The 16,992-nt window shown below is 43.3% G+C and overlaps 1 protein-coding gene across 13 annotated transcripts in view; it reads right to left on the bottom strand.

The window, feature by feature from the left end:
• ZMYND8 (zinc finger MYND-type containing 8) overlaps nucleotides 1–16,992 on the bottom strand; it is a 137,943-nt gene that overhangs the window by 89,791 nt on the left and 31,160 nt on the right. For all 13 annotated transcript variants that reach the window (XM_073580550.1, XM_073580553.1, XM_073580554.1 and 10 more), the window contains 2 exons: nucleotides 10,430–10,495; nucleotides 6,673–6,821 (listed from right to left, as the gene is read on the bottom strand). In XM_073580550.1, the coding sequence (XP_073436651.1) occupies nucleotides 6,673–6,821; nucleotides 10,430–10,495 (215 nt within the window). The remainder of the gene's footprint in view (nucleotides 1–6,672; nucleotides 6,822–10,429; nucleotides 10,496–16,992) is intronic.

The raw sequence follows: 16,992 nt of genomic DNA, 5'->3' as shown, positions 1-16,992 counted from the left end.
TTGGCTTCTAGTAGAGTTTGTTCGGGTTCCGTCTTATTCGGCAAGCTATAGCGCTTACCGAATAAGCTGCAGAGGGAACCCGGTTTCCTGGATCACTCCGGCTGATCAGCGCGGTAGCTGCATGTGTCGTGGCTGTGTCACAATCACAGCACATGCATGGAGTGCCTGTTTGCTGGGCTCTCCATGTATGTGCTGTGACTGACACAGCCACGACACATGCAACTGCCGCGCTGATCAGCCGGAGTGACCCAGGAAACCGGGTTCCCTCTGCAACTTATTCGGTAAGCGCTATATCTTGCCGAATAAGAGGGAACCCGAACAAATTCGCTCAACTCTACTAGAAGCTAACGGGTAACCCTTTTTCTCCCTCATCCACCCAAGTGGGGCATGGTCTGATACTAAAATTTTCGCCCTAACAGATAGTACCATAATGTGTGCACCACCCACTTTATGGCCAAGTATTCTTTTTCTACGATGGAATAATTATTTTCGCATACCGATAGCTTCCTATTAAGGTAGAGAACAGGGTGCTCCTCCCTGTGTATCTCGTGAGAAAGGACTACTCCTAAACCGACTTCTGACGCGTCTGTCTGGAGTATTCTTGAAGTCTAGGGCAACCAGGACCGATTGCTTACACAAAACTTTCAGTTGTTGAAAGGCCTGTGTTCACCTCCGCAGTCCATTTGGCCACAGCGGATTTTGTCCCCTGGAGGGCAGACAGTAGTGGGGCCATCATGGCAAAGTTTGGAATGAATCTCCTGTAGTATCCAACAATCCATAGAAAGGCTCTAACTTGCTTCGAGAGCGGTCTCTGACAGTTTTGGCGCGTCCACTTTACTGATCAGGGGTTTGATCTCGCCTCTACCTACTATATACCTTAGGTATTTGGCATCTTTCCCCTTAGCACATTTTTTTGGATTTATCGAAAACCCTGCCTTCCTAAGAGCATCAAACGCTGCCTAGATCTGTCGCATATGACTACCCCAATCCAGGCCAAAGATTATAATATTGTCTAGGTATGTTGTGGCATAATTCTCATGGGGTACGATGATCCAGTCCATGACCCTCTGGAAGATGGTCGGGGTTCCCTGCAGTCCAAACGCCATCCGGATGCATTGGAAGCATTTGTCGGGTGTAGAAAAGCAGTCTTCTCCTTGGCTTCGTGTGACATGGGGATTTGCCAAATATCCCTTCCTTAAATCCAAAAGGTACCTTGCCAGCCCAATTGTCTCGACTAGCTCATCGACATGTGGCATCAGATATGCATCGAATTTGGAGATCTAATTCGGCTTCCTATAATTGTTACAGAATCTCCATTCCTCGAAGACTACGAGTTTCAACATACAACTTACTTCCTTGGAGATCAGCTCTCGTCGGGCCTAAGGAATTCGATAGGGATTCAATTTCACCCGCACATGGGGTACAGAACCTTGCGTTCTATGACCTTTTACCCCCTGGCAAATCTGAGAACAGGTCCTCGTTCTGTTGCACCAATTCCAAACATTGCTATTTTTGGGCCTTTGAAAGCATCTCCACTATTGTGACTTCTTCAATATCTGCTTCTGGCTTGACCAGCAAACATGGAGTTTCAATGGGCTCTCTGTCTTGCCACGGCTTGATAAGATTGACATGGTAGACCTGGTACGGCTCAAATCTTCCCGGTTAATGAATCTTGTAGTTCACTTCACCAAGCTTTTCTACCACCTCAAAAGGCCCTTGCCACTTGGTCATGAACTTACTCTCCAAGTTAGAAGTTAGGAATTAGTACAAGGACTCAATCCCCGAAGCTGAACTGTTGTAGACACTAGCTTGAGCTTCTTGTGCCTGGAGGAGATGTCCTTTTACGAAAGGCATCACCTTCGCAATCCTTTCCTGCATCTGAGCGACGTGCTCGATGACGCTCCGGTGGGGCGTGACTTCAGTTTACCAGGTTTCCTTCGCTATATCAAGAAGACCCAGCAGATGTCGGCCATACAAAATTTCAAATGGAGAGAAGTCCATAGAGGCCTGTGGAACCTCCCGGATAAAGAACAACAGATATGGTAGGAGACAGTCCCAGTCTCACCTGTCCTTTTCTATCACTTAAGCTTAGTCTTCAATATTTTATTGAATCTTTCAACAAAGAAGTCTGTCTGGGGATGGTACATGGATGTATTCAGTTGTGTAATTTGCAGAGCCATATGCAGTGAGAGGTGGGGAGGTTAGCTGGAAGGTGGGACAGGACCTGCAATACTTTAAGATTTCCCGGTGATATCCGTGCCAATAGAACCTCTGCATGAACCATTGAGTTTTGTCCACACTCAGATGGCCACCAAAGATATGTGAATGGGCCATGTCCAACACCCTCTGTCTATAGGGTCCTGGTAGCAATAACTGCGCCACCATCTCCTCCTTCACTCTTGTAACATGGTACAATAAGTCTCCACTCAAAATTAAATAGGGAAACCAGGTGACAGCCCCCCCACTTCTGCCCTGCACTCTACCATTTATGACTACATTATTGAAAGCCTCCCTTATAGTTAGGTCCCTATGTTAGGTGGACCCAAAATTTTTGCTGGTCACCTCTAGATCAGGAATGTTTGCCTCTGGGACACCACCTCCTCATGCCCCACAAGGACACAGAAGGGAAACCTGTCAGGCTCTGGGAGTGGTGACACTTCTTTAGGGCTGAACCGTCTCTTGTCTGAGCAACTGAGCCCTGTCTACTTTGCCCACAGGTCCCAAAACAAACAAAAGTCATGGCTTCTTATAATGGAGTACAACAAGTCCTGGACTACACCAACATCGTGGGACTCCGTACCTTGGGACGTTTCAATGTCCACTCTGGTCACTGGATAGTCTTTAGCTTCCCCATGGATGCAGCGGACTCCAATCTTGTTACCTGGAATCAGCTGAAGAGTAAAGGGCCTTTTACACATAGCAATATCGCTAAAACATCACCGATTTTGTGACGCAGCAGCGATATCACTAGCGATATCGCTACATGTTATACTCACCTCCGACCGGCTCCCCCGCTGGCTATCGCTGATCGCGCGAGATCGTCCTGGTCCATTTCTCGTCGCCGGCTTCCTGCTGGCGCCGACGAGCGAGCCATGGATGCGGGCGGAAGACGGTCATCATCGCTTTGTCTGACAGGTAAGTAACTACCGCCGAGCATCGCTGTGTCGCTGGCGAGATATGCCTGTTTGGCAGCTCACTAGCGACCATTTAGCGACGCACCAGCGATCCTGACCGGGTCATATCGTGGATCGCTGGTGCATCGCTAAATGTAAAGGGGTCTTAAGTGTGAACCTCACGAGGGTGAAACTGATGGAGTCTAGCAATCCAGTCACTTTCCGACCATTCAACTTTATGGAACCAGCTTGTGGCCCCTCGCGGGGTGGAAAGTTTACACTGCAGGTCAGATATACATGGTATGAACAGCGGCGTCCCAGGCCACAGTCCATCTGCTCGGAGGTCAGGGGACAACAGGCGACTATATGGCCTGGATGGTGACATTTCAACATATAATATCGCCAGCTTGGACCTTCGGCATAACCTCCCCCGCCACGTTGAACCTTGGACGCCCCAACCCATTTTGGGCCTCTGCTTCTGGCTCTCAGGCTGCCCGTAAAACCTGTCCCAGTTGCACCAAACCTCTTAGCATTACTCCAGGTTTACATAACAGATGACAACCACCTCTGTGATGCATACCTCCCGTCAACTATATGTCAGGTAGCTATATATATATATATATATACATATACACACACACACAGTCAGGTTTAATAAGTGGGACTTCTTGCCTTATAAATGGGGTTGGGACCATCAGTTGTGTTGTGCACACTCTTGGCATTCTCTTGATGAGCTTCAAGTGGTAGTCACCGGAAATGGTCTTCCAACAGTCTTGAAGGAGTTCCCAGTGATGCTTAGCACTGGTTGGCCCTTTTGCCTTCACTCAGCGGTCCAGCTCGCCCCAAACCATCTCGACTGGGTTTAGGTCTGGTGACTGTGGAGGCCAGGTCATCTAGCCTAGCACCCCATCACTCTCCTTCTTGGTCAAATAGCCCTTACACAGCCTGGAGGTGTGTTTGGGGTCATTGTCCTGTTGAAAAATAAATGATGGTTCAACTAAACGCAAACCGGATGGAATAGCATGCCGCTGCAAGATGCTGTGGTAGCCATGCTGGTTCAGCATGCCTTCAATTTTGAATAAATCCCCAACAGTGTCACCAGCAAAGCACATCACTCCTCCTCCTCCATGCTTCACGGTGGGAATCAGGCATGTAGAGTCCATCCGTTCACATTTTCTGCGTCGCACAGACACGGTGGTTGGAACCAAAGATCTCAAATTTGGACTCATCAGAACAAAGCACAGATTTCCACTGGTCTAATGTCCATTCCTTGTGTTCTTTAGCCCAAACAAGTCTCTTCTGCTTGTTGCCTGTCCTTAGCAGTGGTTTCCTAGCTGCTATTTTACCATGAAGGCCTGCTGCACAAAGTCTACTCATAACAGTTGTTGTAGAGATGTGTCTGCTGCTAGAACTCTGTGTGGCATTGACCTGGTCTTTAATCTGAGCTGCAATTAAAATGTGATTTTTGAGGCTGGTGACTCAGCTGAACTTATCCTCTGCAGCAGAGGTGACTCTTGGTCTTCCTTTCCTGGGGCGGTCCTCATGTGAGCCAGTTTCTTTGTAGCGCTTGACGGTTTTTGCCACTGCACTTGGGGACACTTTCAAAGTTTTCCCAAATTTTTGGACTGACTGACCTTCATTTCTTAAAGTAATGATGGCCACTCGTTTTTCTTTACTTAGCTGCTTTTTTCTTTCCATAATACAAATTCTAACAGTCTATTCAGTAGGACTATCAGCTGTGTGTCGACCAGACTTCTGCACAACACAACTGATGGTCCCAACCCCATTTATAAGGCAAGAAATCCCACTTATTAAACCTGACAGGGCACACCTGTGAAGTGAAAACCATTTCCGGTGACTACCTCTTGAAGCTCATCAAGAGAATGCCAAGAGTGTGCAAAGCAGTAATCAAAGCAAAAGGTGGCTACTTTGAAGAACCTAGAATATAAGACATACAGTATCTTCAGTTGTTTCACACTTTTCTGTTATAATTCCACATGTGTAAATTCATAGTTTTGATGCCTTCAGAGTGAATCTACAATTTTCATAGTCATGAAAATAAAGAAAACTCTTTGAATGAGCAGGTGTGTCCAAACTTTTGGTCTGTACTGTGTATATACTAATATTATATATACACACACACACAAACCTTTTTATGGTGTCTACTGTATATGCTGTAAGAAGCTTGTGTGCAGCATTTGTGTTGAATTTGGAGAAACCACTTATTTAGTTGTGTTGAGCCGTTTTCATTTTTCTTTTTCCATTGGTTTATTGCAAACAGCGGAAAGTTTGTAACAAAATTTTAATAAACCTAATTTGCAAATGGGACTGAACAATCTGATTGAACGCACATATATGTTGTCAGGCAGTGTACAAAGAAAATCTTCTAACATGGAATAATTTAGCTAAAGCAATGAATATCAACAATGCAGCAAATTATGCAGGAAAAAAAACATGCCTTCATCACAATGGCTTTATGTCTGGATACACAATCAGCAGATTTTAAGATGATGAATAGAAAGCTACCCAACCCGATGAGCATTTACAGGGTGTTAGAGCCATGATACTTTTCACAATACAGATCTATTTTCAGACTCTTTGGGCGTTTACAAAAACGTGACTTTTATTCGTTTGTTTTTTATTCTCTTTAGTAAAACACTGGGACATAAGGGAAAAAAAGAGCATTCATTCTTGCTTGGTTGTTGCAGAGGGATAAGATGGACATCAAATATTCAATTTGGGAGCAATGCAAGTTGCAACTGATACCAAATACCAAGTACAAAGTCCCCCACATAATCTGAGGGAGGATCATAGATACTCACAAACACAATGCATATTCAGAGTATTAGCCTATAAGACTCATGGACCAGGAAGACTGCTGTAATAGCAACCACAATAGATGACCACAGGCATGAGGAGTTTTAAAGAAATCTTCAACAGTGCAGTCAAATTTTACACTACTATGGCCCAAAAGCATATACAATCTGAAAATATGGATGGAGTGCAGCGTCAATGACTGTACCTCCGTGATAGCAGATGGATAACTGTCGGCAACATCCATACATACTTTTCATAGGGCAAAAAGTGGTAAGCGAATCTCTCAACAGATGACACCAGATAATGGAGACCTGCTGCTGTCAGGGACAGTTACATTGTATTCACTACTGCACCTGTCCATGGATGGAGGGCAAGGTCTATCATTGGATACAGCGGATAGCGGGAATATGGCACAAATAATGTAAGGCCTATAAAATCAGTCTGATGTTACGGTAGATACCATAAGGTATCGGAACATCAATAGTGACCAGCACACGCTGGTACAAGGGTTTTATTAGTATTGATAATGTCCTTAGCACATGACAGACTAGTGATGCTGAGAATCCAGGAATGGGTGAGAAAAGAAAAATATCTGCCCAATAAAATGGTTAACCAGTGAATGGCTCTTAGATCGGGCTCCCAGCAGCTGTTACTTGGGTCACTACAAGGTGGCAGGGACACAGAGCAGTCACTGAAGGACACAGTAAAACTATATAACGGGGGCTGCGCGCACTCTCCGTACCTGGTCTTTGTTGTGACTGTTTAACATTCCTGGTTTCTTCTTCTTTTTACTTGGGCTGCCTGATGCATCTTGTGGGGAGTGTCCATTGGATGAATGTTGGGGGCTGGGGCATTTCCTTTTCTGCCCTGGACGCTCAGCAGAGCCCGGGTCTGAAATAAGACAAGTTTTGTTTATATCCCACCCCATGATATACAGTTCTAAACTTAAAGAGCCGGCCTGCTATGTACACCTATTAAAAAAAAAAAAAAATCATGGAAGGGACATAGTAAGAGGTAAAAAATAACACTGCGCTGTAGGGTATAAATTTCCCAAATGAGCATCCAAACAAGGGTCCAACTTTCAAACAGGGACACCTAAGGAACCCGTACACATTTCAATAGTTGTTGGTTGAACGCTCATTATGTTGGCTTTCTCCAAACCCCCTCCCATGCCCATGAATGCACAGCCCAACTGAGCGTGCACATGTTTTCAATGCGTAGAGGGGAATAACCCATCATAGGTGGATAATTTCCCAGGAAATATAAAATGAGCTTGAGGGCCAAGTTGGATTTTTCCAAAAGGTTTTCCTAATATACATATCTGTAAGCTTTATCTACCAACTCACTGAGCCCTCACTCCCCAGATATGCCAAGGCCTTTTTGCTCTCTTTATCCTGGTTTAGTAATGATAATGTGCTCAGATTCCTTACATCAACCTTTTCCAGGAGTAAAATGGGGGACCCTTGTCAGGCTGCACTATAATCATCAAATGCCCTGTAACAAGTGAACGCCATTTATGGTGCCAGCAGAAGCACAAGGTACGATACTAGTAAAGCCTAGAAGTGAATCTGTGAACACACGGTGGCAGCACCTATATATACACAAGCTAATGTGTAGCTGGGCCTGGATTTCTGCAGACCTCCAGTGTGGAGAGGAAGTCAGGGTCACAGATCACCACCCCCACACCAAAACACACTGCAGCCCCTTTGTTGGAAAGACAGGTCACCGATGGTTAACTCTTTCTTTGCTGCCTGGGTAGTTGATTCCATCTTCTTGGGTAATTTTGGGGACTTACCTGAGGTAATAGACAATGGTATAATTGGGATTTTCCTCATGCAAAAAGGACCAAAAGTCCATACTTGTGATTTCTAATATTGTTGTACTACTACTGAACAGTATTGTGCGACTACGATTGAAATACAGTAGCACATGGAAGGATATGCTCAGAAGAGACAGATAAGCTGTGGATTTTCAGTCCAAATTTCCTGGGCAGAAAAAAGTGCAGCCATTCACAGCACAAGCAAAGTGGTGGAGGTTTTACCCAATCTCATCTGTGTGTTCTGGGTTTTAGGCTGAAGATTTTCATTGCACATTGCAAAATCTGCAACAAATCAGCAACTGATGGGAGATTTTTTCCAATCGGTTTATGTTCTGTCACAAAAACAGTGACTATTTCAAAGCATGAAAATCTGTACACAGATGTCAATGCTACACTGATGTGCTCTGCCAAAAGTAGCATTCCTCTTCGTGCAGGTTCATGTCAGACTGGCACTGTGCTGGGGGCACACAAGGGGCAGTGTGGCTGGGCAGTACTCTCTTCATGCTTGGCTTGTAACGCTGCACTTAGATGGGGCACTTGATGAGGAATCGGAGTCACATAACCCTCATGTCTACGGCCAGCTGTAAACCTCTGTAGTCAAGAGTCACAGAGAGTAAAGTTGGCAACATGGCCGCCTCCACTGTGCCCAGACCTGCCATCTAACAGTTATGGGGACCTGGTTGCTTGAAGTTTCTCACTTGCTCCGTGAAATAAGAGGAATTCCTGGACCTTGTAGCACTTAACACATTGGTCAGAACAGATGTTCAGGCGTCTTACCAGTGGGGAACATACCAGACGGCTGCTGTGACCACAATAAAGTCACATTCTGAGGTTTGTTTGATGTTTTAAAAGTCAAGTTCTCTTCCAAATCTTATGATGTGGGGGTCCTATATACATGTAGGATATAACATGTGATAATCACTTTTCTCTCTGACCCTACATGTCTGTCAGAGACCAAATAGATCTCTATTAAGTTATAGGTTACAGCATATTTTTAAAAAAAACCCTGTATGGCCGAAGCCTTATGACATAATAAAAATAAATAATAAATTTTATTTCTATAGCGCCGACATAGAAAAGAGACATGTTACGATGTTACGACAAAGAACCTTTGCTTCTCCTGTTGTACACTGAGATACACCAAGTATTGAGCACTGGTCACATCCAGAGCTGCAGTCAGTGATACTGGAAGGCCCTTTGAATCCCCCAGCATGACATATTGGTAAATCAGCTAGAGCAGCTCTGGATGTAGCTGAAGTATAGAAGGTGGACAACTCTGGATAAGTAGATCGACATATTCATATTATATGCATTTACCCGGTAAAATAAAGCAGCATTTGTGCACAGACTTGGCTGTGTCTTGAGAGGTTTGCTTTGAGATCCTACTAGGTAATGCATGACGAGATCAGGTTACAGCCGCTAAGGATTGTGGGAAGTCATTAGAGAAGCAGGACAAAGCCAGATTCCAGGAATAACAAGAGGCAGCAATGGAGCGTCAGCAGATTTCCTGTGTACAGTATTACAGCGTCATTCAGAGCCCAAGTGCACTTTATGGCCAATGGAAATATCAGAGCACCCCTAGGCCATCATCACTAAAAGTCCCCATACAAGTACGCTAGGCGTGGGCCAGACTATTGTTCAGCTGACAGCCATCTCTAACGACTCCACCAAGCACAGTGAGGCTCGGCTGAATGCTGCTCAGCTCCTAGTGACAGCTGCATGTAGATTCTCCTGCTGGCAGCTTATCTCAAGGCAAAACAAAAGGATAGGCCAATGGAAATCTTTCTTCTCTCCCCCAGGATCATCTGTAAGTGGAGAGTCAGAAGCCCACTGTACACATTAGACTGGCAACGGATTCTGCTGATAATCGGCAAGTTCGGCCAGCTTTCGCTTAATATATATGGGGGCCTTAAATGCCAGGTTGCTGCCATCAAACTAAGAGCAGCATGATGTAGATTACAGAGACCCCAATTTCAGCTATGTATCAATTACTGGGTTGCTTTCTGCAGTTTTGATAAAATCACAGTTATCTGCTACAGATCTAGAAGTGCTGGGAATGCTGAGCTGTGTATAACCCCGCCCACACCACTGTATACACTGGGCATAGGCAGAACGCTACCAATCAGGAGTGGGGTGGGGTCATTAAGCGCAATATATATAATGCACATACATAGAGAGAGAGTAGGTTTACTAGTCCTCTAGTAATAAAATCAGTTTTTCAGCAGGAGATTATCAAAACTACAGCAAGCAGACCAGTAAGTGACACATCACTGGAATCGGGGGTCTCCATTTCTAATTATGCCACATTAGGTGGCAAAAATCTTGTTCCAGGCTAATTTTAGGGCAGGGTTCACACTGGTTTTAGGAATTCCGCCTTTCTGTACTATTACATAAAAACGAATTCGTACAAGAAACAGATCCATCATGTGACGGAGACAAGCGGCACCCGATAGATATGACTAGCATAACGGGATCTATATGGTTGCATTATTGCATCCATCATCCCAACAAGCTGCACATTTTTATACGGCAAAAATTATGTGATCTGCAGCTAATCCTCAGACACAGTTGTGAATCCTGTGATGGGGGCTCTAAAGCACGATCGCAATGTACATGAAATACACCAAGTGCTAAAAATGATAATTTTCCTAGTTATTACACCAAGATGGCAGATACTCACTGGACTGCTGACTGTCTCCATGTTCTCCATGTTGTGGTAAGCCCTCTGGATACGCAACAGCAGGACCTGCAACACAAAACATGCCGAATAGTGAGTGCAGCTCTGAAGTATAATACAGGGTGTAATGCAGAATCAGTACAGGATAAGTAATGTAATGTATGTACACAGTGACTGCACCAGCAGAATAGTGAGTGCAGCTCTGGAGTATAATACAAGTTGTCACTCAGGATCAGTACAGGATAAGTAATGCAATGTATGTACACAGTGACTCCACCAGCAGGATAGTGAGTGCAGCTCTGGAGTATAATACAAGGTGTAACTCAGGATCAGTACAGGATAAGTAATGTAATGCAAGAGATGTCAAAAGCAATAATAAAGGATTTTGGGGATATGTCAAAAGTAAAAGTCAAAGATGCTATAGGATGAAAATGATGAAATGGTAAGACAGGATGTTGAGAAGGCCGAACTTTTAAATTCCTATTTTGCATCTGTTTTCTCTCAGAAAGGAAATGTAACGCCAACTGTTCTTCACTGTCCTATTAAGGGAATAGAAGAATCCAGGATATCTATAAACAGAAAGATAGTGAGGAAACACTTAGCTAACCTAAATGAATTCAAGTCTCCAGGTCCAGATGAATTACACCCCAGTGTACTGAAGGAGATAGCAGAAGAAATTTTTGAACCCCTCTCCATAAACTTTGAAAATTCTTGGAGAACAGGAGAAGTCCCAGAAGACTGGAGAAGAGCAAATGTTGTTCCTATCTTCAAAAAGGGGAAGAAGGTGGACCCAGGCAACTATAGGCCGGTGAGTCTGACTTCTATACCAGGAAAGATCTTTGAACAAATTATTAAACAACAATATGTATGTCAGTACCTGGATAAGAATGAAGTGATTAAACAGAGTCAGCATGGGTTTGTAACTAATAAGTCATGTCAGACTAACTTAATTTCCTTCTATGACGGAATCACTGATTGGGTGGATCAAGGAAATGCTGTAGATATAGTATATCTTTACTTCAGCAAAGCATTTGACAAAGTATCTCATACAATCCTTATTGAAAAAATGACTAAGTATGGTATGGACAAGGCAACTGTTAGGTGGATTCATAACTGGCTTAGTGATCGGACCCAGAGAGTGTCTGTAAATGTCTGCACATCCAGTTGGAAGAATGTCTCAAGTGGGGTACCACAGGGCTCTGTCCTGGGCCCTGTATTGTTCAACATCTTTATCAACGATTTAGATGAAGGAATTGAGGGTAAACTGATTAAATTTGCTGATGACACAAAGCTAGGAGGGATAGCTAATACTAGAGAAGAGAGAGGATTCAAAAAGATATAAATAAACTGGAGAAGTGGGCAGCAACTAACAGAATGGTTTTTAGCAGAGAAAAATGCAAAGTACTACATCTGGGCAATAAAAATGAAAAAAGCATATACAGAATGGGAGGAATAGGCCTAAGTAACAGCACATGTGAAAAAGACTTGGGTATACTAATAGATCACAGACTGAATATGAGTCAACAGTGTGATGCAGCAGCAAAAAAGGCAAATGCAATTCTAGGATGTATTAACAGAAGCATACAGTCTAGATCACGTGAAGTCATTATTTCCCTGTACTCCTCTTTGGTCAGACCTCATCTGGAATATTGTGTCCAGTTTTGGGCACCACATTTTAAAAAAGACATCAACAAACTGGAGCAAGTTGAGAAAAGAGCAACCAGAATGGTGACCGGTCTGCAAACCCTGTCTTATGAGGAAAGGTTGCAGTATTTGGGATTGTTTAGTTTGCAAAAGAGAAGACTGAATAGCTGTCTACAAATATCTAAAGGGCTGTCACATTGTAGAAGGATCATCTTTATTCTCATTTGCACAAGGAAAGACTAGAAGCAATGGGATGAAACTGAATGGGAGGAAGACACAGATTAGATATTAGAAAAAACTTTTTGACAGTTAAGAGTGATCAATGAGTGGAACAAGCTGCCACGCAAAGTGGTGAGTCCTCCTTCAATGGAAGTCTTCAAACAGAGGCTGGACAGACATCTGACTGGGATGATTTAGCGAATCCTGCTTTGAGTAGGGGGTTGGACCAGATGGCCCAGGAGGTCCCTTCCAACTGTACGATTCTATGATTCTATGTATGTACACAGTGACTGCACCAGCAGAATAGTGAGTGCAGCTCTGGAGTATAATACAGGGTGTAACTCAGGATCAGTAATGTAATGTATGTACACAGTGACTGCATCAGCAGAATAGTGAGTGCAGCTCTGGAGTATAATACAGGATGTAACTCAGGATCAGTGCAGGATAAGTAATGTAATGTATGTACACAGTGACTCCACCAGCAGAATAGTGAGTGCAGCTATAGAGTATAATATAGGATGTAAGTCAGGATCAGTACAGGATAAGTAATGTAATGTATATATACACAGTGACTCCACCAGCAGAATAGTGAGTGCAGATCTGGGGTATAATACAGGGTGTAAATCAGGATCAGTACAGGATAGGTAAGGTAAGACCTGTTTCACGCATCCGTTTGTCACCATCAGTCAAAATCCGCTGTTTTGGAAAAAAAACGGATCCGCCATTATTCTTTGCGGATCCGTTTTTTCCCCCATTGACTTTCATTATCGGCGGATTTTGACTGATGGCCGTCCGTAGCTTCCGCATTTTTGCGGATCCGCCAATATTTTGGCGTCCGCTGACCTGACCGGACGGACCCTGCAACGTTTTTTCTCCCTCCGGATCCGCTATTTTCTGTTTTAACCCGCAATTCTGTCTGGCTGCTGGATGAAAATCTCAATGTCTCTCTCCCTCGAGATGATCGCTCACCGCAGATGCCTGCTCACTACATCCACCGGTATTAATTTTTTCTTTTTCCCCAGGCGCGGCTCCTTTAAATTTTTAACATCGGCGGATCCGTACATCCGCCGATCTGCTGACACCTATTTCTGTCAGTCCGCCTGCGGATCTGTTTTCCGCTATTTTGGCGGATTGAGACTGACAGAAAAGACTGATGTGTGAAACAGGCCTAAGGTATATACACAGTGACTGCACCAGCAGAATAGTGAGTGCAGCTCTGGAGAATAATACAGGATGTAACTCCGGCTCAGTACAGGAAAAGTAATGTAATGTATGTACATAGTGACTCCACCAGCAGAATAGTGAGTGCAGCTCTGGGATATAATACAGGATGCAACTCAGGATCAGTACAGGATAGGTAAGGTAATGTATATACACAGTGACTGAACCAGCAGAATAGCGAGTGCAGCTCTGGAGTATGATACAGGATGTAACTCAGGATCAGTACAGGATAAGTAATGTAATGTATTTACACAGTGACTCCACCAGCAGAATAGTGAGTGCAGCTCTGGGGTATAATACAGGATGTAACTCAGGATCAGTACAGGATAAGTAATGTAATGTATTTACACAGTGACTCCACCAGCAGAATAGTGAGTGCAGCTCTGGATTATAATACAGGATGTAACTCAGGATCAGCACAGTATAAGCATTGTAATGTATGTACACAGTGACTCCACCAGCAGAATAGTGAGTGCCGCTCTGGAGTATAATGCAGGATATAACACAGGATCAGAACAGGTCAAGTCATAGCTTTAGATGAAGATCCAGAGGCTGCTTCCGTTTGTAGGAAGGAATCTCAGTTTAGTTATAAGAGAGCTACATGCCTGGAAGTGTTGATATTCAGCAGATTATTAAAACAAATATTTTTTTATTTTTGTGGTGATGACAATTGGGCATTTGAATTGCAATGGTTGTGTTCACATACAAATTGGGTAAAAATTAAGATTTTTTTTTTTTTTTTTTTTTTTTAAACATTATACACAACGCGTTTCAGCTATACAAACCTTCACCAGGTGATGATATAAATAGTTCATATGGGGCATATTGTATCAGACACCTGATTTGATCTACATTTTTACTCAATTTGCACGTGAACATGACAATTGCACTTTGAGTGCTCAATTGTCATCACAGCAAAAATAAAAAAAAAATATTTGTTTTAATAATCTGCTGAATATCAACACTTCTTGGCATGTAGCCCTCTTACAACTAAATTGGGATTCCTTCCTACAAACGGAAGCAGCCTTTGGATCTTCATCTAAAGCTATGTCCATGTGGAGGAGTTTCTGGCAGAGAAAAACTACCCTCCACGGTCCATCGGATGAGCAGTATACTGGTGAAGGGATCGCTTTCATTTGCAAGAGACATCCAGTATTTTATCTACTTTGCACAAACTGCTCAGGTGTGCAGATTTATTTAGCTCACATTTATATAATAAATCATATTTACTACGACTAGATCGTGCTCCCTTTTTTCCCCCCCTCGTTTTTCCCTTCCCAGGTTTTCTATTACAGGACAAGTCATGTAATGTATGTACCTGGTGATACCATGCTAAAGTGCGGTCACATTAAAAGGGCCATACCCTTTTTTTTTTTTTTCTTAAAAAATTGTGCTGCAACACCAAGTAGAACGACCATTGGCAAACCAATCTATAATATTTAAATAGATTCACTAAATATTAATAATGTAACTAGAAATCCTAAAAACGCAATCATTATGACAGACTTTGGACACGGAAAGGGATGTAAATGGCTAAATATCATCTGATCTGGGGCCTGGTAAATGTCCACATGACATTGTTCAGTTTTGTTTCTTTGCTCTTCCTTTCCATCGACTCACAGCGTTTCTAGCATCATCTTCATCAATACTTGCAAGGGAAAAAAATAAATAAATATCTGACCTTTGTTTAGTCAGAGGATTGCATTACAAAACTGCTCTCTCAAACCGACCAGACATTGTTGGACATGTAATCGCATACTATAATAAGGCAGCTGGCATTAAGAGTATACCGGCTGGTGTACACCATTTGCAGTGGACTTTGTTTTTTCCATAGGTTGCAGCAGAGAAGAGACAGGCAGTGGTAGAGTGTACTGAAACAGCAGGGGTTAATCCAATGGCCGCCCTCCCCCCACAGTGCAGGCAGTGGTGTCCATGCAGGATTAGTGCTTGTAAATTGCCAGCACTGAATTCTTGGGAGAGATGAGACATTTTGCAGGTCTGGGGTTGTGATAACATCAGGGACTGTCTATGGTGTTGGCAGCCATGTGTAGCCATGTAAGGCAGGATATGCTCCCTGATGCAGAAATATTAGCATATCTTTCTGCTTGTATCCATCAGTTAGATGTCCATCCAGTGACCAACACGCAGATTTTTGATAAGGCTGAGTGCACACGTACTTTTTTGTCTTGCGGATTTTTCCACGCAGAATTGAAGAAATCCGCAGGTCAAATGACCTGCATTTTTCCTGTGGATTTCTTCCTGCTTTTTTGCGATTTTCTTGCGGTTTTCCCCTGCGGATTTAGAGAATAGAGCAGGTGGAAAACCGCACAAAAGAAGTGACATGCTGCATATTTTGAACCACAAGAAAACCGGGCAGAAAAATCTGCAGCGTCTGCACAGCGGTTTTTTTTTCAATTGATTAACATGCTACTGTACATCACAATGCGGATATGCAGCGTTTCTGCACGGTAAAATCCGCTGTGGATCCGCAGGAAATCTGCATCGTGTGCACATGGCCTAAATCTCCTTGCAGGTTCTGAAATACGCTGCGGTTTTTAAACTGTGCACTCTGGAAAGAAAATATACAATGTATTCCCTTGTGTTAACATACGAGAACATGGGTGACATGACCGTAGCTGCTACAGCTCCCACATTGGTGGTAACCTGAATTCATGGACTCCTACATGTTACTAAAGCCTACATACCGCTGTGCAATGTAGGTACGCAGGAAAACATTGATGATTATGGACAGAGATTATGGACAGAGAGAGCGATGTTAGTAGCAGCTGTATTGGTTGTCACGCAGCGATCTCTGCATCAGATATAACCAATTGGCAGCTACATAATGCAACAGCTTGAGGACTGAAACCTGAAGGAAGTGGAAGGGTCACAAAGGGACTCAGAAGGTTTCAGTTCCTTTTATTACCCCATCTCCGCACCACTGATCTTATATAAGGTGTGACTACATAAAGCATTGCACAAACATGAGGACATGTAGAGAAAAGGAAAACAAAAACATAGTACGAATATTACAAATATAAAAAATATTATATTGTTTAGAGTTTGAAGGGTAATGGCATATCTACAAGATAAGCCATCGATATCAAGTAGACATTGGGGACCCACATCTACTGTACATTTATGGCTTATCTTTTGTGTACAAACGTCCTTCCAAGGTATCTTCCCAATGGGATTTATTGAGGAAAAAAAAAACATGTTAAATTGAGCAAGAGGATCCCAATACTTGTGAAGAGAGCGACCAAAAAGCCATAATTTTGTGGCTGATCGTATGTTTTTAAAGCTGATCAGAAAATTACCGTTTGTCATGAACATATCCACTAGTGTAAACAAGTATCTATCTATGGGGAGAGGAAGGAGGACAAGTGATCTCACAAGTGATAGATGGTGCCAAAAAATACACAAATGAACTGAGAGGTTTTTAATTTTATAGTTTAAGGCTCGTTGCCGAAGATTCTGGCCAC

The sequence above is a fragment of the Dendrobates tinctorius genome, unplaced genomic scaffold, assembly GCF_039654945.1.
Source record: "Dendrobates tinctorius isolate UK_male_01 unplaced genomic scaffold, ASM3965494v1 ptg000065l, whole genome shotgun sequence".
Taxonomy (NCBI): Eukaryota; Metazoa; Chordata; class Amphibia; order Anura; family Dendrobatidae; genus Dendrobates; species Dendrobates tinctorius.
Note: the sequence above shows the minus strand (reverse complement) of the source record. Positions and strands in the feature narration are given on the sequence as shown.